At 52.4% G+C, this 21,637-nt stretch overlaps 2 protein-coding genes across 2 annotated transcripts; both read left to right on the top strand.

The window, feature by feature from the left end:
* The first annotated feature begins 4,513 nt into the window (after positions 1 to 4,513).
* LRRC23 (leucine rich repeat containing 23) lies at positions 4,514 to 12,113 on the top strand. Its single transcript, XM_055395238.2, has 8 exons — positions 4,514 to 4,688; positions 5,177 to 5,349; positions 5,434 to 5,543; positions 5,967 to 6,220; positions 7,027 to 7,157; positions 8,635 to 8,771; positions 10,974 to 11,271; positions 11,802 to 12,113. The coding sequence occupies exons 2-7, from the start codon at positions 5,227 to 5,229 to the stop codon at positions 11,245 to 11,247; spliced, it is 1,029 nt and encodes a 342-aa protein (XP_055251213.2). The 5' UTR covers positions 4,514 to 4,688; positions 5,177 to 5,226; the 3' UTR covers positions 11,248 to 11,271; positions 11,802 to 12,113.
* Positions 12,114 to 12,447: 334 nt separating this feature from the next.
* ENO2 (enolase 2) lies at positions 12,448 to 20,598 on the top strand. Its single transcript, XM_055394938.2, has 12 exons — positions 12,448 to 12,565; positions 13,703 to 13,802; positions 14,466 to 14,561; positions 14,690 to 14,748; positions 15,045 to 15,114; positions 15,579 to 15,712; positions 15,938 to 16,160; positions 17,027 to 17,224; positions 19,042 to 19,243; positions 19,504 to 19,612; positions 19,774 to 19,832; positions 20,138 to 20,598. The coding sequence occupies exons 2-12, from the start codon at positions 13,718 to 13,720 to the stop codon at positions 20,205 to 20,207; spliced, it is 1,305 nt and encodes a 434-aa protein (XP_055250913.2). The 5' UTR covers positions 12,448 to 12,565; positions 13,703 to 13,717; the 3' UTR covers positions 20,208 to 20,598.
* Positions 20,599 to 21,637: the final 1,039 nt, after the last annotated feature.

Here is a 21,637-nt window from a genome sequence, read left to right as displayed (position 1 = left end):
GCTGCCAACAAACTAAGCTAAAATATCTGAGGTCCAGTTCTATTTGTAATAGATTTTTCAAGTGAAAATAGTTTCTTCCTGGAGATTTGCATGTAATATTTCATTTCAGGCTCCTAATGCCTGATACATAGTAAGCACTCAATATATATAGTTGAATAAATGAATGAATATATTGAAATTATAAATATTTAAAAAATTTTTAATTATTTATTCCTGGCCTCACTAGGTCCCTGTTGTTGCACTCGGGCTTTCTCTAGTTGTGGCAAGTGGCGCTGCTCTCTTGTCATGGCTCTCCAGTTCTAGAGCATGGGCTCAGTAGTTACGGTACATGGGCTTAGTTGCCCAGCAGCATGTGGAATCTTCCTGCTCCAGGGATTGAACCCATGTCCCTTGCATTGGCAAGCAGATTCTTAACCAGTGGACCACCAGGGAAGTCCAAAACTGTAAATATTTAATGAATTAATTAATATTTAATGTGGCAAAGAATCATGTGCTCCTTTTGAATCCATTAATTATAACATCAGTTCAGTTCAGTCACTCAGTCATGTCTGACTCTTTGCGACACACTGGACTGCGGCACACCAGGCTTCCCTGTCCATCACCAGCTCCCGGAGTTTACTTGAACTCATGTCCATTGTGTCTCTGATGCCATCCAACCATCTCATCCTCTGTTGTCCCCTTCCCCTCCCACCTTCAATCTTTCCCAGAATCAGGGTCTTTTCAAATGAGTCAGTTCTTTGAATCAGGTGGCCTAAGTATTGGAGATTCAGCTTCAACATCAGCCCTTCCAAAGAATATTCAGGACTGATTTCCTTTAGGATAGATTGTTTGCATCTCTTTGCAGTCCAAGGGACTCTCAAGAGTCTCCTCCAACACCACAGTTCAAAAGCATCAATTCTTTGACCCTCAGCTTTCTTTATATTCCAATTTTCATATCCATAGAGTTCAATATCTTGATACTCAGTATTATTTTTGTATTGATATTATTTAGGTATATAACTAAGAAAAATGAAAATATACAGCTCCACAAAATGTTCTACATGAATGTTCATAGTAGCATTATTCATAATAGCCAAAAAATTGAAAGAACATGTCTATCAACTGATGAATGAAGAAATACAATAAAATCTGGTATAAACCAGATATACAATAGAATACTGTTCAGCAATTAAGAGGGTTGAAGTACTGATATGAGCTATAATACAGATGAACCTTGAAAACATGAATGAAAGAAGCCAAACACAAAGAACTGCATGTTGTAAAACTTCATTTATATAAACTATTTAAGAACAGTCCTTTTTTAAAAATGTTGCTATGATGTTTTATTAGTGGCAGTAAATTGTAACTTATTTCAGCAAGATTTATCTTTAATGACAACCTAAATATTCTGCATTGAAACAATATTTAAATAATTAAGCTTTGTCTTCATATCTGCACACATTAAAAAGCATTTTATATGATTAAATACAAAAAGACTAAAACAATTTTTCCAATCAATTTTAAGTAAAGCAGACATCACAGAGCTGAAGAATGACACATCTTAACACAGGTAAGGCTATTTTTCAATGACCAAGTATTGTTTATAAGTTAGGTGTGCGTGCTTAGTCACTAAGTTGTATCAGACTCTTTGTGACCCCATGGATGGTAGTGGGTTGCCCTTTCCTTCTCCATAAGAACAGTTCTGTTAGTAAGAAAGAAGGGAAGAATGCATATCAGGTAAGCAACTGGCAGTTTCCACCACAATTAATATTCAAATCATAAAGAGCTCCTACAAAGCAATTTTAAAAATTAGTGAATGACTCAGGAGCATGAGAAAGGACATGAAAAGGAATTTTGTAAAATAAATACAAACAAATGCATAGACATATATTAATAAAAAGAAACAACCTCACTGACAATTAAAAATACAAATTAAAATAATAATTTTATGGCTATTTGTCAAAAATGGTCTTCCCTGGTGACTCATCGGTAAAGAATCTACCTGCCAATGCAGGAGACACGGGTTTCATCCCTGCGTCGGGATCACCTGAAGAAGGAAATGGTTACCCACTCCAGTATTCTTCCCTGGGCAATCCCATGGACAGAGTAACCTGGAGGGCTACAGTTCATGGGATCTTAAAGAGTCTGACATGATTGAGCCACTAAACAGAAGCACTCCTTGGAGGTGGACATGTTTATCCTTATTTCATGAATGTGAAAATGAAATCTCAGTAAAATGATATAATGTGCTGAGGCACCCAGCTATTGAGTAGTGGAGTAAGTTTGGAACCTGGTGACTCTGACTTTAAACCCTTGCTAGTACCATGATCATGACAAACTGTGGAAAGCTCTTAGAGAGATGGGAATATCAGACCATCTTATCTGTCTCCTGAGAAACCTGTATGCAGGTCAAGAAGCAACAGTTAGAACCCTGTATGGAACAACTGATTGGTTCAAGATCGAGAAAGAAGTATGACAGGGCTGTCTGCTGTCACCCTGTTTCCTTAACCTATATGCTGAGCACATCGTGAGAAATGCCAGGCTGGATGAGTTACAAGCTGGAATCAAGATAGGTGGGAGAAACATCAACAACCTCAGATATGCAGATGATACAACTCTAATGCTAGAAATTGAAGAGGAACTAAAGAGCCTCTTGATGAGGGTGAAGGAGGAGAGTGAAAGCTGGCTTGAGACTAAATATTAAAAAATTAAGATCATGGCATCCAGCCCCATTATTTCATGGCAAATAGAAGGGGAAAAGGTGGAAGTAGTGACAGATTTCCTCTTCTTGGGCCCCAAAATCACTGCGGTTGGTGACTGCAGCCATGGAATCAGATGATTGCTTCTTGGCAGGAAAATGATGACAAATCTAGATAGTGTGTTGAAAAGCAGACACATTACTCTGTCAACAAAGGTCTAAATAGTCAAGGCTATAGTCTTCCCAGTGGTCATGTACAGTTTTGAGAGCTGGACCATAAAAAAGGAAGAATGTCAAAGAATTGATGCCTTCAAACTGTGGTGCTGGAGAAGACTCTTGAAAGTCCCTTGGACAGCAGGGAGACCAAACCAGTCAATCTTAAGGGAGATCAACCCTGAATATTCACTGGGATGACTGATGCTGAAGCTGAAGCTCCAGTATTTTGGTCATAGGATGTGCACAGAAGACTCAATGGAAAAGTGCCTGATGCTGGGAACAATGGCGGGCAGGAGAAGAGAGCATCAGAGGATGAAATGACTGGATGGCATCACTGATGCCATGAACATGAAGATGGGCAAACTCTGGGAGATGGTGAGGGACAGGGAGGCCTGGCGTGCCAGTACATGGGGTTGCAAAGAGTTGTACAACAAGGAGTACCATGATACTAAGTGAATAGGACAGGGCAGGAGGTGATATTTCCCGATTTTCAACTCACCACATCTTCCATCAGACTGCTTTTCCTGTTATATAGTCTGTCAGTTAACAATCACATGATATCTTACCTTGTGACCTTGCCGTATCTACATCAGATTCTACAGGATTGATAACATTCCCCCTCCCCCTAGGTAGGAATTGTGTCATAAATATTAATCTCCCTGAGCCTTAGTTTCCTCTTCTCCCAAGTAGCTAGCTCACAGGACTGGGGTGGAGATTCAGTAGCACTTGCAAAGGCATCTCACATAATATCTGGCACAAGCGCTCCAGAAATATTTGTTGCATCTCAACCTCTCTTTGCAATCTCCTTCAACAAGTCACACAGACTTGAGTGCCTGGGTGTGGCTGTATTGGTTCTTGTCGATGGTGATGATGATGTTAATGATCTTAGTTCCAGGACCAGGGATCAAACCTGTGCCCCTTGCAGAGGAAGTGCAGAGTCTTAACCACAGAACCACCAGGGAAATCTCTCGATTATTATTTATGTGACTGTGTTGGATGAGGATTTATCCTCTGCTCCTGTTGGATTTTCTTCCTTCATATCACACAAAAGGTTTGCATCAAAGGATGAGGATGGAATGGTCCTGCGCTGGATTCAGCAATCCATAGAGCGCTTCAGTATAAGTCATGCTCCTATTCCATCTCTGTCAGTTGGTACCCTTAAGCCTATTTTACAGATGGGAAAGTGGAGTCTTAGGTAAATCGCTAGTAAATTGCAGACCTGTCAAGACTCCAACGGAGGGCTTAAGATAACATTGGGCCTGGGCTTCTTCCATTTCATGAAGCTACCTGCCAAAAATCTACTTGAAAATAATCAATGGGTGGGACCTATGAGAAGGTCGGGGAACCAGCCCTTGGTATTTCTCCACCTTTTGCTTCAGGGAATGAGTTGCTTTTGAATTCACAGTACTCCTGCATTGAGGTAGTCTAGTTCCTTAAGGTCTCAGGTGACTGACTGGCTAGCCCCGCCCTCTGCCCCTCCCCTCAGTGTACTAAGTAAGCCACGCCCACTGGCTTTTTAGCCCTGGGCCAATTAAAGCGCCCCATCCGGGTTCCTAGGACTGGGAACCGGGGCTCGTCACCAGGCAACTACTGGCCCACAGGCTTCGCGGCGGATTTTCAGTTAGGTTATTCGCAGCTCCTCTCAACGGCTGCCTGCTGCAGGAGCCTAGTGCCCGGTCCCTCGTTGCCATAACAGCAGTATACAATACCTCCTTCTCCCTTGCCCTCTACCAGACAGCTCTTCTCTTTCGGGGCCAGACCTCTCCACGACAGCTTCTGGTTGAGCAGAACCAGGGTCTGTGTCCCTTCTGCCAAAGAGGATTGAGTGGGAGGGTTGGAGCCTGCGTGACCGGCTGGTGTCCAGGAGGGGACAGGGAAACGTGGGATGGGAGAGTTAGAAGAGAGGACTGGAGCAGGGGTCAGGGATGGAAAGGGAGGGGAGGGGAGGTGTCAGCAGGGGATTCTGGAGAGGAACGTGGCTTCAGGCAGAAGTGGGAAGAACTGGTGAAAGGGGAGCCCAGGAAACTGGACAACTACCTGCTGGAGTATTTGGAGCCACTGAGAAGGGCAGAAAACGTCGTGGGGGTCTGGGAAAGCATCCAAGGGGAAGGAATCCTTGGTGGGAAGTATGAAGTGCAGGTTGGGAGTCAAAATGCGATGTTCACAGGGATGAGGAAAGAGGCATGACTGGCAGATCTGGAGGCTGATAGGGTGACGGGAAGGGTACCCATTAATGGAGGTGAGGGAGGGAGCATTGGCTAACACTGAGATCATCTCTCTCAGGGTGGGGACCCAGCCTGATCTGACTCCAGAGCCTTCAGCAGGGAAGACAAATGTCAGATGAAGATGACCTGGAAGACTTCGAGCCAGACCAGGATGATCTGGAAAGGGAAGATGATGAGAAGGAGACAGAGGAGTGGGAGGACTACAGGAAGGAGGGAGAGGAGTCCGAGGATGTGAGAACTTGGAAGCGGAGGGGTCTGGGGTTCAGGGCTGGGGTTGGGCTGTAAAGGCATGCCTGAGTCCGCTTCCTCCTGCAGTGGATATCCACACCCCTCACAGAGGACATGATGAAAGAAGGGCTTTCTCTGCTCTGCAAGACGGGTAATGGACTGGCTCATGCTTACGTCAAGCTGGAGATTAAAGACAGGTGTGTTTATGGGGGACCTAGTCTCCTTTCTCACCCTCCATCCTGGGTGTTTTGGCTGAGTTTGGATCTCTGTCATCCTGGGCCAGCTAGGAGGGAAGGATAGAGTCTACTTCGCAGGACGCTGTGACCCCCTGCATCAGACCTGGCCTGTGGCATGGAGGCCATAGGGGATAGGGTGGGATGGAGATTCCAGCTGGGCTCCCTCACTTGTCTTTCAGAATGCAGGTTCTCAGCCCTTCACAGACACAAGGTGCCTGCTCACTGTTGAGAACCCACCTACCTTCTCCTTCCCCTCCCCGACTCGCCTACCTGTCAGTCACTCTTCTCTCCAATCTAAGCCATCTTCACGCTGCCCTCTGCTTTAGCACCTCTGACAGCCCTTGCTGGATTCTTAACCCTGACTCGGCCTTTACCACCTCTTAGGGACCTGACAGACATCTACCTGTTGCGTTCCTACATCCATCTGCGCTACGTGGATGTTTCCGAAAACCACTTGACAGACTTGTCGCCACTCAATTACCTCACCCACCTGCTTTGGCTCAAGGCCAATGGCAACCAGTTGCGGAGTGCCCGGCTGAACGAACTGCCCTACCTGCAGATCGCCAGCTTTGCCTACAACCAGATCACCGACACGGAGGGCATCTGTCATCCTCGTCTGGCCAGCCTGGATCTCAAAGGTGGGGCCTTAGGATGGGCGTCACACAATTCTTTCCTTGCCTGGGGCCAATAGCAGTGGGCAGCATGGCCCTTGGCTGTGCGACATAGCAACCTCCATTCATTCTCACTCATTCAGACACCCGTGGCGGTTCATGATGACAGTTCTATGTGCTGGAGATGTAGGAGTGAGCAAAACAAAGAAATTCCTATTCTTGTATAGCTTACGTTCTAGTCGAGAAGTCAGGTAATCATTGATGATCACAATATTTAATTTAATTTATTTTTTGGCCGCTCCATGCAGCATTCAGGATCATAGTTCCCCAAGTAGGGATCGAACCAGTGCCCCTGACTGGAAGTGTGGAGTCTTAACCACTGAACCACGAGGGAAGTCCCAACGATCACAATAAATACGTAAATTTTTATAAAGCATGTTAAAAGGACATATGCGCTAAAAAAGAACAACAACAAAAAAAGTACAATGGGAAAAATAGATCAGGGTAAAGGAAATGAGTGGGGGGAGGTGGCGATTTCCAGCAGGTTGGCTAGGACAAATGTAATTGGGAAGTTGACACCTGAGTGAAGACTTGGAGGAGAGGGAGTTAGCTGTATGGATTGTGGGGCACCCCTCATGCATGCCTCAAAGACTTAGGTGGGCACATCCCTCGAGCCCTTGGACCACCAGACTATCGCCCCAAGGCTCTGCAGGTGTTACATCTGGAGCTGGCCCTCCTCATATTCACCTGGCATTAGAGAAGACGATGCAGAGGCTCTATTGCTAAACACTCAGGGTGGCCCTCTGAACCCTTCACACTCTCCTTCTCCTCAGGGAACCGCATCCAAATGGTGACAGGTTTGGATCCCCAAAAACTGATCAGCTTGCACACGCTGGAGCTTCGGGGGAACCAGCTGAATAGCACCCTGGGAATCAACCTCCCTAAGCTGAAGAACCTCTTCCTGGTAGCGCCCTGGGTCACAGGGTGGTGGGTGCTGGAAAGGGGGCACTGTCCTGGGGGCCAGGATGCCAGCTTCTAGTAGGTGGTGGTTTAGTCACCAAGTTGTGTCTACTCTTGCAATTCTATGGACAGAGGAGTCCGCCAGGCTTTTCCAGGTAAGAGTATTGGAGTGGGTTGCCATATCCTCCTCCAGCGGGTATATCCTCCTTCCCAATCCAGGGATCAAACCCTCTTCTGCACTGCAGGTGGATTCTTTACCCTGAGTCACCAGGGAAGCCTGGCTTCTAGTGGACTCACCTACTAACTTCATCATCCTTATGATAATTGGCATTATTTCCAGACACGGAGAGTTTGCTTGGTACCCAGTGCTGTGAGGATGCAAAATCCAAATAGACAAGGTTTTCACCAACCAACAGGGCTAATAATACACAACGTGTGGATAGCATACAGACAGTTTGCTTTGATATAGGTTGGGACACCATGTGCACAACTGTGTACAGACATCAGGCTAAGGAGGCCACTTAGGTGTCTAGTCTTTTAATTTTTTGGTCTGGGCCATGCAGCACGTGGATCTTAGTTCTCCAAACTGGCCTCGAACCCCTGTTTCCTGCGCTGGAAGTCTTAACCACCAGGGAAGGTCCTGTATCTAGTCTTTTAGGCCCTTGAGCTTCTTCATTCCAAGATGCTGCTGAAGCCATGTCTCCTTGGTGGAGCAGTGAGGCTCTTGGGCTGGGGGGTGGTAGGGGTGGGTTGAAGCATCTCCTTCATCAGAGGTGGCTGTGGTGGGCTGGATAGTAGGGTTTACTGCTAACCTTTCTCTTGGTTGAAAGCTTCTCCTGGATTCTTTACTATCTACATGGATCTCTACTCACCTCCACTCCCTTCGCATCCTCTCTACCTCTTAGATTTGCTCTTTTGCAAATCTAAGTGAAGAATCTGCCTGCAATGAGGGAAACCTGGGTTTGATTCCTGGGTTGGGAAGATACCCTGGAGAAGGGCATGGCAACCTAGTCCAGTATTCTTGCCTGGAGAATGCCCATGGACAGAGGAGCCAGGCAGGGTCTCAAAGAGTTAGACACAACTGAAGGACTAGCACACACACACACATATATCTATATAATTCATTATTGGCTGTGCTGGGTCTTCATTGCTTTGCCTCAGTTGCGGCGAGCAGGGGCTACTCTCTAGTTTTGGTGCAAGGGCTTCTCATTGTGGTGGCTTCTCTGGTCGTGGAGCACAGGCTCTAGGGTGCCTGGGTCAGTCGTTGTGGTTCCCAGGCTCTAGAGCAGACTCAGTAGCTGTGGCAGGTGGGCTTAGTTGCTCTGCGGCATGTGGGGTCTTCTCTGATCTGTCTTCTGCACTGGCAGGCAGATTCTTTACCAGTGAGCTACCAGGGAAGCCCTGCCACATCTCTTTCTGATTTCTCTTCCATCTTCCCCCTGCCCCCCTTTCCCAATCTATCTACTGTATCCTGGGTCTAGGCCCAGAACATGTTGAAGAAGGTGGAAGGCTTGGAGAACCTAAGCAATCTCACTACCTTGCATCTTCGAGACAACCAGATTGAGACTCTGAGTGGTTTCTCCAAGGAAATGAAATCATTGCAGTACCTCAACCTAAGGTATGTATCCCTCCAGGCCCACCTCGTCCCTACCCCTGGAGCCACGTTGGACCTTGTGTTCCTCTTTGGTCCTAGTTCCCCAGTTCCAGCCCATTCACAGATTCTCCCCTCATCCTCCGTTCTCACCCCTCCTTTCTTGACTGTCTTCTGCATCAGTCTTAATTGCAGCACTGGAACCTTTGTAGCCCGAGACTCCTGAACCCTATTCATTCCACTCACATACTGAGAACGTGCCATGTGCCAGGCCTTGTGCTGTGCTGGGAACCATATGAAGGAATCAGAGATGGTTCCTGTTCTCAAGGGACTCACAGTCTACCTCCATCCCATATAAGTTTCCACTGCTCTTCTCCATCTCCTGGGCCCCAATTCCCCTTCCAATTTCCAGCCTCTCTTCTCCTGAGTCTCCCCTGTAAGGGATGACCCCATACTGATTTCAAACACTAGGTGTGCTCAGATTTGAGGCAGGGGGAGTCATTAGAAGAAAATCTCTAGATGGAAAGGCACTGAGGATCAGGTGAGACTTTACTGCAGCAGCTCCTGTCTGATGGGGGATTTTATGTGTGCAAAGATGTAAGGAAACTGCCTGCTTAGTCACCAAGGCCAAATCCTCTTCGAGGACGGCAGTGGAAAGAGAGTCTCCGAGTAAGGAGTGGTGGTTGTACCTTGAAGCCCAGAGTCCTGCCCTGACTCCTGGAATTAGCTCTGCCACCTTGGTCTGTGCCACCTTGGTACAGTGGAGGGCATATTGTTTTCCTGTCAATGGTATACATGCTAAGTTGGTTCGGCTGAGACCCCATGGACTATAGTTTGCCAGGCTCCTCTGTCCATGGGATTTCCCAGGCAAGAATACTGAAGTGGGTTGCCATTTCCTTCTCCAGTTAATGGTATGCTGCTGCTGCGTCACTGCAGTCGTGTCCGACTCTGTGTGACCCCATAGACAGAAGCCCACCAGGGTCCCCTGTCCCTGGGATTCTCCAGGCAAGAACACTGGAGTGGGTTGCCATTTCCTTCTCCAATGTGTGAAAGTGAAAAGTGAAAGTGAAGTCGCTCAGTCGTGTCCGACTCCTAGCGACCCCATGGACTGCAGCCCACCAGGCTCCTCCATCCATGGAATTCTCTAGGCAAGAGTACTGGAGTGGCTTGCCATTGCATAGATAGGGATAATGGACCTTCCTCAGTGCCTATTAACCAAGGGTGTTTGGAAGTAAGTGTTGGAGGGTGGGTTTGTCTCTGGGAGGTGCCTCTGGGGCCAGAGACCTGAAAACAAGGACAGTCCAACACACAGTGCGTGTTACACTCCCACTTGAAACACCGTGCATGGTTCATCCCCTCCCTTGAGATAGGGCTGAAACATTTAAGCCTGATTTCACAAAGCTGTGAGCCAAGAGCATGAAAATAAACACAGAGTACCATACAATGGGGGCTTCCCCAGTGGCTCAGTGGTAGAGAATCTGCACAGGTTTGATCCCTGGGTCAGGAAGATCCCCTGGAGAAGGGCACAGCAATCCACTCCAGTATTCTTGCCTGGTAAATCCCATGGATAGAGGAGACTGGTGGGCTACAGTTCATGGGGCTGCAAAGAGTCGGACACGACTGAGTGACTAACACACACTTGAGTTTCCTATAAAATGAAGCTGAGGTTAGGACCTACCCCTCAGGGTGATTGTGGAAAATGTCTGTAGCTGAAACGGGGATGGTGGGCCGCTGAGGGGTGAATAGCTGAATTACTGAGCACGCATGCATGCACAGTACAATGAGGTGCTTTGGGGGGAAGCTCATTCTTTGGGCTCCTTCCTGTGGGAGCACCCAGACGGCACCGTCTCCATGAGCTTCGAGCCCAGGTCCTTCTCTTCTGGCTCTGGTCCCACCGTCTAACCTCTCTGGTTAGACGGAAGCCTGTCCTTGCAAGGGAGATTCCGCCCTTGTCCCCAGCTACAAGACAGGGTTGAGACCTAGCTTTGCTGTTCCAGAAGGAGACGCGACACGTTACAGAATAGACTGTGGCACTGAGGGTTCCCCAGGGAACAGACTGGAGCAGGGTTGCCCAGCACCTCTGTCTGCAGCAAATCCAGCCAGTCCACGGAGGCCATATTTCTAGAGAAACTGGAGTCCCATGGGAGATTCCCCCGCGAGGCCCCAGGCCTGGCAGCTGGCCTCTGACACCCGCATTCCCTGGTGAACCCTTCCTGCCTGCACTGGCAGGGGCAACATGGTGGCCGACCTGGGGGAGCTCGCCAAGCTGCAGGACTTGCCCAGGCTGCGAGCCTTGGTGCTGCTGGACAACCCATGTACCGACGAGAACGACTACCGCCAGGAGGCCCTGGTGCAGATTGCTCATCTGGAGCGCCTGGACAAGGACTTCTATGAGGAGGAGGAGCGGGCTGAGGCCGACGAGATCCGGCAGAGGATGAAGGAGGAGCAGGAGCAGGAGGCAGAGGCTGAGCCCGAGTCGGAACTGGACCAGTCGTCCACCTAGCAGTTCCCCTGGCCCCCAAAGACAGTAAGGAAGGGGTGGGGGAGGCAGGAAGACCGGCGGAGGAGCTGCTGTAGGGAGGAGGTGGGTGGGGAAGGCAGAGGCGAGGAGAAGACTTGGGGAGACCTGGGTTAGGAGTCATTGGTGTCTCACGGGGAGGGGAAAGAACCAGAAGGTCCTGGGAGGAGCTGAGAGAGGCAGACGTGATATATCAGAAAGACTGAGGAGTAAGCCCGAGAACGGGGTGGCAGGCAGAGATGAGAGTGTGGCTGGGCAACCACACCTGACGGAAAGGCTGGGTCACAGGCTTTGGTGGGGTGGGTTGGAGGCAGCATCTGAGGACTGGGCCTAGGGAAGAAGGCGGGAAAGGAAAATCCTGCACTAAAGAGCTGAGGCTGAAAATGACAGGACAGAGGCGGAAGGAGGAAAGGAGGGCAGAATGAGGTGGAGAGAGACAGAGGCTGTGAGCCCAGGGAAGGGTGGCAGCTGGCACTTCAGTGGGCAGAGGAGGGGGTGTCCGGGGGGCCAGAGGCTTGGCTTCTACCTTCTTCCTCCAGGCGATCAGGGGGATACTGGCCCCCCAAACTGAGAAGACCCCAGTCAGGGGGCGCCCCACACTTACACCTCCCCTCATCAGGAGACAGAAGATGCCCACTCTTGTCCCAGACCTGGGAATTCATCACAGCGTGCCGCCCAGGCTCCTCACAGGTATCTGGGCAGCAGTGACTAGGTGACAAGCAGCCCCGGGGGCAGATCTGGAGGGAGCCAGGCCTGGATGGGCCCCGGGTGCTGCGTGAAGAATCTGTGGAGGAGCTGTGGAGGCGGCAGCCTGGGTGTGAGGAACAGTTCGCTTTTCCAATAAAGAGACATTGGGATACTTTAGTGTCTGATTCGGTTTGTGAGACACTTGAATCCTTCGTGGGCTTTCCTGGATGATCACTGTCGTGAAGCTGACTTTCTTTCCAGGGGGGGTCTGGGTGTGGGTCTGAGCGCGCGTGGGCGGTGGGGGGCCAGGTCCTGGATGGTCCCCAGCCCCTCCCACGTCGCTTTCCTCTAGCCCTCCCCTTCCCGTCCTATCGGCGCCCCATCCCATCGGCCCCCCATCCGCGCCCCTGCTTGCGCCTCCGCCAGCGGCTCCTGACTCATCGGGGGCTCCGGGTCACATGCGCCCGCCCGGCCCTATCGGCGCCTCCCCCCGCCCGCCCGCCGCCCGCCGCCCGGGAGCCGCAGCCGCCGCCGCCACTCCCGCTCTCTCTGCGCCGCCGCCGCCACCACTGCCAGCCCCGGCGCCACCGCCACCGGCTGGGTCCGCAGCCCCGAGGTGAAGCCCCTCCGGCCCCCTCCCCTCGCCTCTGCGCCCCCGCCTCTCTCCACGGGCCTCGCGCATCCCTCGCCCCGCCGCTCTGCGCACCTGCTCCGCCACCCGCGCCTCCCCGGCACCTCCTTTCCCGGCCTCCCCGGGCCGCTCCTCTCGGTTTCAGGCCGTCGCCCCCTCGTCATTCGCGCGCCAGGCCTCTCCGCACCTGCGTGTGTCTGCCTGCGCCTTTCTCACCCTTGCGGGCCCCCTCCCTGTGTCCCTCTGCCCCTCCGGTTGCGTGGAAGATAAGCGTTCGGGGTCTCCCGGGACTGTGTGTTTCTACCCTGGCACGTCCCTAGACGTGCATCGGGGAGATGTCTTCCCTCACCCTTTCTCAGCATCCCCAGACTTCCTCGAGACCCCCACGGGCCCTCCTCCCCCAGATCGCCCCCTCCCCTTACAGCGCCGCTCTCCGCCGCACGGGGAGGGGGTGGTTGGAGCCGAGAGTCTGTCCGGGGCGCGAGGGAGGACCGGCCCAGCTTTGCCCCTCCCCACGGTCTCCCCTCCTTCTCCCTGCCCACGGCAACCCCGGAGACGGAGGACCCTCGTCCCGGACTCGTCTACATCTCTCGGGAAGAGGCGGGACACACATTTGGAGGGAGATTGGGACCTCGGAGTGGGGACTGGGGTGTTAGCATGGGTGGGATGGGGGCTCTGGAGGAGAGACCCCCACCCCGCTGCCCAGACGACCCGTGCTCTTCTTGACGCCAAAAGAGAAGTGCAAGCCTGGCGGCCGTACCGCCCCGAGGAGAACTGGGGGCACCCCTCCAGCCTGCGGCCGAACTGCTGAGAGGGCGAGGGAGCCACTGCCGCGCCTCTCCCCTCCTCCCTGCGGTGTCCTCCTATCTCGTCGTTTGATCGTACCCCGCCCCCCACTGCAGTGACCTCCCCTTCCTCACTGCATTGACCTTCTCCTCTCCCTACGGGCGGGGGGATCCCTTCTACGGCCGGCGACTGCACCCAGCTCCTCCCCACCCCCCACCCACTGCAGTAACCTCTTTCCTGTCGCTCCCAGCCTCCCAGCCTCTGGCCCCTCCCACTGATCTCAGGCTCCACCCCTCTAAGCCTCTTATCTTTCTCCTTCCTTCCCTGCCACCCAAGGAGATCCTAGCCATCATGTCCATAGAGAAGATCTGGGCCCGGGAAATCCTGGACTCCCGTGGGAATCCCACGGTGGAGGTGGATCTCCACACTGCCAAAGGTAATGGGCACCTTCCCACAGCCCCGGGGCTGGGTGTACCGGCCTGGGATGGGAGGATTCCCAGTGAGGGTGCCCTGCTGGGCCAGGCTCAGGAGCCTAGAGTCTGGGAGTAGAGCTGCCTTGTCCAGGAGAGCCGAGATAGGCCAGTCTCTGTGTGCCAGTTTATTGTGTGTGCCCTGTGTGTGTGCACCATATGTGTGTGCACTGTGTGTGTGTGTTGTGTGTGTGCACCGTGTGTGTGTGCACCGTGTGTGTGCACCGTGTGTGTATGTGTTCTGTGTGTGTGCACCGTGTGTGTGTGTTCTGTGTGTGTGTGCTCTGTGTGCGTGCTGTGTGTGTGCACACCGTGTGTGTGCTCTGTGTGTGCACCGTGTGTGTGTGCTCTTTGTGTGTCCACCATGTGTGCTGCCTGCAAAGCTCCATTTCTCTGGTATCCTCCTTGTGTGTGTGTGGGACCTCAATTGGGTGGATGAGGAGGCCACCGCTTGTGTATCTGCCTCCGTGTGTGTGTGTGTGTGTGTGTGTGTGTGTGTGTGTGTCAAGGAGCAGTGTGGGGAGCAAGCTAGATGTGCCACAGGAGTGCAGAGCTGCAAGGCTGAAGGAATCCCGGGTCCCTGTGCTGTCCTCTCTCTCCATTCTCTTTCCGCGGCTTTCCCCTCCCAGGTCTTTTCCGGGCTGCGGTGCCCAGTGGAGCCTCCACCGGTATCTATGAGGCCCTGGAGCTAAGGGATGGGGACAAACAGCGTTACTTGGGCAAAGGTGAGGCCCTTTGTCTTTCTCGGGCTCCCTGTCCCTCAGCTGGGGGCCTCATGCCCATTACCAGCCCTCTTCCTGCATGCCTTCCCCTACCTGGTCCCTCCTGGCCTGACCTCTCTGCCTCTCCCCAGGTGTCCTGAAGGCCGTGGACCACATCAACACCACCATTGCCCCAGCCCTCATCAGCTCAGTGAGGCCCGCTCTTTGCTGGGGGTGGGGACTGGATCCTGGAGGGAGCCCTGGATTAGGGGAGGGGCATGAAGAGGAAGAAAGGGCCACCTCTGGGGAGTTTTGGTTACCAAGGGGAGGGGGCCCCCGCTCCCATGGGGGCTTGAGTCCCCTAATCCAGACAGACTGCTATCCCAGGAACCTGGGGGAACCCTGGTGGATGTGAGCCTGTGTGTGGTTGGGGAAGGGGTGCCTGTGTTAGGTGTCCTAGGGTCCAGCCTCTACCCTGGCTCCTGGTGATGGGGCCTCTGCTCACAGGGTCTGTCTGTGGTAGAACAAGAGAAGCTGGACAACCTGATGTTGGACTTGGATGGGACTGAGAACAAGTGTAAGCAGGGGCTGGGAGAGAGTGGGTGTGTGGGGGGCGGGGGGATGTGGAACAGACTGAGAAGTGAAGGAAGGAAGGACAGCCTGAGGACTAGCCCTTCTCGTAGCCTCCTCCAGTGGGAGGGAGTGACATGAGACAGAAGGGAGAACTCTGCAGCATAAGGAGGGGGGAGTTGGTGGCAGAGAGTCTGTGGTCTCAGGGATGTTTACAAGAAGTGCAGCTTGCTGCCCTTTCTGATCACACCCCACCCCCTGCTATTTGCAGGATAGGATGGATGAGGTGTTGCTGGATTGGGGGGGTCTCTTTTATGGCTCCTTCGGGGAGTATATGAGATCACACATGTAAAGCGTTTAGGTGACATAGTTAGCCTTCAATAAATGCTAGCTATTAAAAAAAAGAAATAGGTGAGGGCTGGAAGGGGAAGGGGACATGTTTGATCAGTGCCTTCCTCTATAATCTCCCAGCCAAGTTTGGGGCCAATGCCATCCTGGGAGTGTCCCTGGCCGTGTGTAAGGCAGGGGCTGCTGAGCGGGAACTGCCCCTCTACCGACACATTGCCCAGCTGGCCGGGAACTCAGACCTCATCCTGCCTGTGCCGGTGAGCACTGTGCCTCTCCCAGGGGTGGGTGGGGAGGAAGCAGGAAGCCTTGGGAGGACTGATGGGAAGAGAGTGATTGGGGTAGCTGTAGGAAAAGGACAGGGACCACGGGATGGAGGGTTCTGAGTATGGAAGCTGGGGAAAATTTGGGCTCTTGGGTTGACACTCCTTGGGGTGGAGAGGGAAGAGCTCTGTGATTTTTTTCTGTCCTCCTGTGGCTCCCAGGCCTTCAATGTGATCAACGGTGGCTCTCACGCTGGGAACAAGCTGGCCATGCAGGAGTTCATGATCCTCCCGGTAGGGGCTGAGAGCTTCCGGGATGCCATGCGACTTGGGGCAGAGGTCTACCACACACTCAAGGGTGTCATCAAGGACAAGTACGGCAAGGATGCCACCAACGTGGGGGATGAAGGTGGCTTTGCCCCCAACATCCTGGAGAACAGTGAGGGTGAGACCAAGACCCTTCTCCCACCTCCGTCTTGATCCATTCTGGGACATCAGAAAGGGCCACATGCTTCACTGGGTCCCCAGGTGGCTGAGTGAGGGTCCTTGAGCTACGCGGTCCCAGTCCTTAGAGTGTGTACCAGAGGGCCTAACAAATTCATGTGCAGGCCTAAGAGGACCACCTTTACCTGCCCGGCCAGATGTGTCAGTATCTGCAAGTTCCCACAGGAGCCCCAGAGGATTTTGGGAGGTAGTCTAGGTGACCCGTGGGATCCATTCTCACCATGGATTCTAGTTTGATGACATACCCTGAACTCCAAATCTATCCCATCTCCATCCCAACCTCTTAGGCCTTTAGGATCCCTTATTTTTTTCCATGCCCTGGCAGAAAGCTTAGCGTGAAGAGAAACAATACAGGCAGGTAGTGGCTGAGAGTTAACTTTTGGGGGCCAAATTGCCTGCATGTGAACTTTGACTTGAAGAGTTACTGGCTGGTGATCTTGCTCACTGAACAGTCTCTGTGCTTGTCCTTTTTATCTGTAAAACAAGAATAACAACAGTGTCTACCTCTTAGCGTCATTGTGAGGATTAAGTTAGATCATAGGTGTAAAGTGCTGAGGTGACATAGTTAGCCCTCAATAAATGATAGCTATTTTAAAAAAACCCAACAAACTGTTATTAACAGAATTCCATTGCCCTGCCTTCCTAGAAGGTGGCCTGCTCATCGCAGTCCTGGGAATAACCCCAAAACAACCTTAAGCAGAACTCTCCCCAGCAACAGCCCTCCACCTCTGCTCTGAATTTCTTTCTTTCTCTCATTCCTCCTTGGCCACCCTTCCTGCTGATGACTTCGCTGTATTTCATCCCCAGCCTTGGAACTGGTGAAGGAAGCCATTGACAAGGCTGGCTACACAGAGAAGATTGTCATTGGCATGGATGTTGCTGCCTCAGAGTTTTACCGCGATGGCAAATATGACTTGGATTTCAAGTCTCCCGCTGATCCTTCCCGATACATCACTGGGGACCAGCTGGGGGTCCTCTACCAGGACTTTGTCAGGGACTATCCTGGTGAGAGCAAGGGCTGTGGCCGGGGGAGGAAAGGGGGCAGGCAGGGGTGTGTTGGGGGCAACTCTGGACCTGATGAATGCTGCCCCAGGTGCTTGGTAGAGATATATCCTGAGAAGAGCCTAAGAACCAGGGATGGGGTGAAGGGGTCTCCTGCAGAGGCTAGGCTTTGGGTGTCCTGTGAATGGGCAGGAACCCGTGATGAATCTGTTCCATCTGCTTTGGATCCCGATTAAAGTCACAATCTCTGAAACTGCTGGGGTCATGGGGTGGGTTTGGAAGGACCTGGGCACAGTAAGGCTTCCCTGGTAGCTCAGTCGGGAAAGAATCTGCCTGCAATGCGGGAGACCTGGGTCCAATTCCTGGGTTGGGAAGATCCCCTGGAGGAGAACATGGCAACCCATTCCAATATTCTTGCATGGAGAATTCCAGGGACAGAGGAACCTGGGGGGCTGCAGTCCATGGGGTCACAAATAGTCGGATACGACTCAGCAAATGACAGCACAGCACAGGCGCGGTCAGAGGGTGACCGGAATGAGCGCAGTTCAGGATGTTCAGCTGATAAAACAAGATGCTGGGGAATTCCCTGGTGGTCCAGTGGTTAGGGCTCTGTGCTTTCACTGCTGAGGGCGCAGGTTCAACCCCTGGTTCAGGAACTAAGATCCCACAAGTCACCAGCTCAGCAAAAAAAAAAAAAAGAAAAACAAAACTGATGGTGAATGGGGCTGGACTGTTGTATGGGTGAGGAGGAGCGGAAGCACCATCCCCAGGTCTCCCAGTGACTCATCCCTGGAATGGAAGCAGTTGGTTTCCATTTCCTGAGACACAGCAAGAGAAAATAGGCATAAACTGTGGAATGAAAGGTTTCGAATCGCCTTGAGGAGGGCCTCCTGGTAGAAAATAGGAAATGGCAAAGAAAGGTTGTGAGAAAGTTTCTGAACCCTTGTTTTTTTAGAAAGGTTTTGTGAAAAAATCAAGATAAGAATGAGTCAGGGGGAACTTCCCTAGTGATCCAGTGGCTAAGACAAGGTGCTCCCAAGGCAGGGGGCCCAACCAAGACCCGGTGCAGCCAAATAAATAAAAAATAAATATAAATAAAATATTAAGGGGTGGGATGGGGAGAAAGGTGGGAGGGAAGTTCAAGAGGGAGGGGACATAGGTATACTTATGGCTGATTCATGTTGACGTTTGGCAGAATCCAACACAATATTGTAGAGCAGTGTGTATTGGTCCTTCGGTCGTGTCGAACTCTTTGTGACTCCATGAACTGCAGCCTGGCTGGCTCCTCTGTCCATGGAATTCTCCAGGCAAGAATACTGGAGTGGGTGACATTTCCTTCTCCAGGAGATCTTCCCGACCCAGAGATGGAGCCCGGGTCTCCTGCATTGCAGGCAGATTCTTCACTGTTTGAGCTATCCTTCAATTAAAAATGCTTCCCTGGTGGCTCAGAGGTTAAAGCGTCTGTCTGCAATGTGGGAGACCTGGGTTCGATCCCTGGGTCGGGACGATCCCCTGGACAAGGAAACGGCAACCCACTCCAGTATTCTTGCCTGGAGAATCTCATGGATGGAGGAGCCTGGTGGGCTACAGTCCATGGGGTCGCAAAGAGTCGGACACGACTGAGCGACTTCACTTCCACTTTCACTTAAAAATAAATAAATTTAATTATAAAAACTATTAAATAAAAAGAATGGGTCAAGGGAGGCTTATTTCAGAGGGGAGGAGGCTGAGTTGGCCAGGGGATCTGATCTGTCCATGCAAGGACTCTTAAGCGGGGCATTCCCACCTGACGCAGAGCCCCCTCACCGTTCTCCCAACAGTGGTCTCCATTGAGGACCCCTTTGACCAGGACGACTGGGCGGCCTGGTCCAAGTTCACAGCCAATGTGGGGATCCAGATTGTGGGTGATGACCTGACAGTGACCAACCCCAAGCGAATTGAGCGGGCGGTGGAGGAGAAGGCCTGCAACTGTCTGCTGCTGAAGGTCAACCAGATCGGTTCGGTCACTGAAGCCATCCAAGCGTGAGTGCCTCTGGGCCCTCCCCCACTCAACCCGTTTCTGCACGATGCCTCCTGCCAGTGTCGCAGCCCTGCCTTGCCCACAAGTGCGGTAGGGGGCAGGGAGCCCCAAGTCACCTTCACGGCTCTCCTGGTTCTCCTCCCTCCATGCCCCCGATTCTCTTTCCCCCTCCTGGACAACTTCCCTCCAGATGTTTCTTGACCAATGTCAGGGTTGGGGAGAGTGTGTGGGCTGGGCTTCACCGCTGCCGCACCGAATGCAGGTGCAAGCTGGCCCAGGAGAACGGCTGGGGCGTCATGGTGAGTCACCGCTCCGGAGAGACTGAGGACACGTTCATCGCTGATCTGGTGGTGGGGCTGTGCACAGGCCAGGTGAGCACCAGGGAGCCCTCTGTGCAGTTGGGAGGTTCTAGGCTCAGGTCGCTCTCCTTCCAGGTGTTTGCGGGCATCATGGCAATTTCGAGGGAGCATTAGCTCTCCTTCATGGGGTGAAGGGGTGGCCGCTGAGCTGTTTATCTTTTGGGATATTTCAGATCAAGACTGGCGCCCCGTGCCGTTCCGAGCGTCTGGCTAAGTACAACCAGCTCATGAGGTAAGGCAGCCCAGGGAATGGAAACCCAGGGCTCAGAGGGTCACAAGCTATGCTTGTCCACCGTTTTGTCTCCAGTGCCCAGGGCCTGGAGGACAGTAGACATCCAGAAAGTATTTGGTTTTGAATGATGGGTTTACAGATGGCCTGATTGACAGCCCACGGAAATCCAGGGAATGCCCTCACTCAGGCCAGGCCCCAGGAGCAGGTGTTGCGAGGGGCTTGGAGGATGTAGCGGGGGAGCTCCTGGGAAGAGAAGCATGGTCCTTCTGCTTCGCTGACTGTTTCCTTTCTGATTTGCCTCTCAGAATCGAAGAAGAACTGGGGGACGAAGCTCGCTTTGCAGGACATAACTTCCGCAACCCCAGCGTGCTGTGAGCCCCCACCCTGCCTGGAGACCTGGAACCCCCTCACTCCGTCCTCTTCCTGGATCCTCTTCTTTCTGGTCCTGCTCGAAATTTCAACCCTGACACCGGCTGACCCTCTGCGCTGCGCCTTGGCTGATCTAGCCTTGCCATCTCCACGCTCCCACCCTCTGGGTTCCACGCTCTCTGCTCCTCCCTCCTTCCTCTTCTTTCTCCTTGAAAACTGGCCATGGACTGAGGACTGTAAGGGCATCCACAGAAGACCCATTGGGGTTCGTGTGGAGCGTCTGGGTTGGTTGTTGAGGTGTGTAGAGGGGCCGTGTGTCGTGTGTGCTTTGCGCTGAGTCCACGTGTTTCCAGGTTGCATATGAAGCAGGAACTGGGCAGTGCTGAGTGTGAGCGCCGGGGAGGGCTGGCTGCCTGCTCAGGCCTGGTCTAAGGCTCCACTGTATTATTTATTCGTTTATTTATTTTTCATTCATCTTGTTAATGAATTACTTCGCCATAACTCCGGGGCCAGAAAACTGGCCTGACTGGAGGGGGGCCATGTGTCTCTGTTTCATGTGACTGTAGGTTCTCAGATGGCCTGGGGTAGGGGTCCTGCTGGAACTGGAAGGGTAGCAGAAAGGGGCCTCAATGACGGCTCCTGGGCCAGAGGTGGGGTTGTGTGCCTGGGGACTTGTCCCCTGTCCCTCTCCCCCCAGTCCTAGCTTCCCCGTTCTTCCTCCAGCTGCACCCGTGCCATGTTTCACAGCTGCCAGCACCTCTGTGGCACTGAAATGAACACTTCCATTAAAGTCTGAGTCACCGTGCATTCCTGTGTCTGAGGAGTCTTACTCTAGTCCACAAGTGGGGAGAGAAGATGGAGCTCCTAGAAATGGGTAAAACTGGATAGCAAAGCTGAGAGGTGGGCTTCCCTGGTGGCTCAGTGGTAAAGAATCCTCCTACCAATGAAGGAGACACGGGTTCAATCCTTGACCCGGGAAGATGCCACGTGCCACAGAGCAACTAAGCCCAGTGCAATACAACTACTGAGCCTGCGCTCTAGAGCCCGGGAGCCGAAACTACTGAAGCTCGCACACCTGCCTAGAGCTCAGCAATAAGGGAAGCCTACACCTGCAAGTAGAGAGTAGACCCCCAAAAGCCTGAGCAGCAATGAAGACTCAGCACAGCCGAAAAAAAAACAACAACCTGGGGAGGGCACAGAAAGAGGAAGCAATCCAACAAATAAGGTCAGGAGGATGGCACTGCCTGTGCTTCCCTGGCCAGGTGGGGAGCTTGTTGGCCTGCCTTCTCCCCTCCCCTCCCTGGGGCAGTGGGGGTGGGAATTAGGATTTTTAGCCTGGGGTCCAAGAATTCCTGAAAGTATCAAACATTGTGTGCGCGCGCGTTTTTGGAGACTGGGATCGAAAGTGTCTGCAGATTCACCAAGACCCTTGACCA

The sequence above is a fragment of the Moschus berezovskii genome, chromosome 6 (assembly GCF_049115385.1).
Source record: "Moschus berezovskii isolate FMDL1 chromosome 6, NW_MosBer_1.0, whole genome shotgun sequence".
In the NCBI taxonomy this organism is placed as follows: Eukaryota; Metazoa; Chordata; class Mammalia; order Artiodactyla; family Moschidae; genus Moschus; species Moschus berezovskii.
This window is presented reverse-complemented; position numbering and strand designations above follow the sequence as displayed.

Excerpts from the sequence above, each read along its gene's own strand:
- ENO2 (XM_055394938.2), top strand. The coding sequence starts at position 13,718 with ATGTCCATAGAGAAGATCTGGGCCCGGGAAATCCTGGACTCCCGTGGG. Across the intron at positions 15,115-15,578 it reads GGATGGGACTGAGAACAAGT|CCAAGTTTGGGGCCAATGCC; the intron begins GTAAGCAGGGGC and ends ATAATCTCCCAG. Across the intron at positions 17,225-19,041 it reads CTTTGTCAGGGACTATCCTG|TGGTCTCCATTGAGGACCCC; the intron begins GTGAGAGCAAGG and ends TTCTCCCAACAG.
- LRRC23 (XM_055395238.2), top strand. The coding sequence starts at position 5,227 with ATGTCAGATGAAGATGACCTGGAAGACTTCGAGCCAGACCAGGATGAT. Across the intron at positions 5,350-5,433 it reads AGGGAGAGGAGTCCGAGGAT|TGGATATCCACACCCCTCAC; the intron begins GTGAGAACTTGG and ends TTCCTCCTGCAG. Across the intron at positions 8,772-10,973 it reads TTGCAGTACCTCAACCTAAG|GGGCAACATGGTGGCCGACC; the intron begins GTATGTATCCCT and ends CTGCACTGGCAG.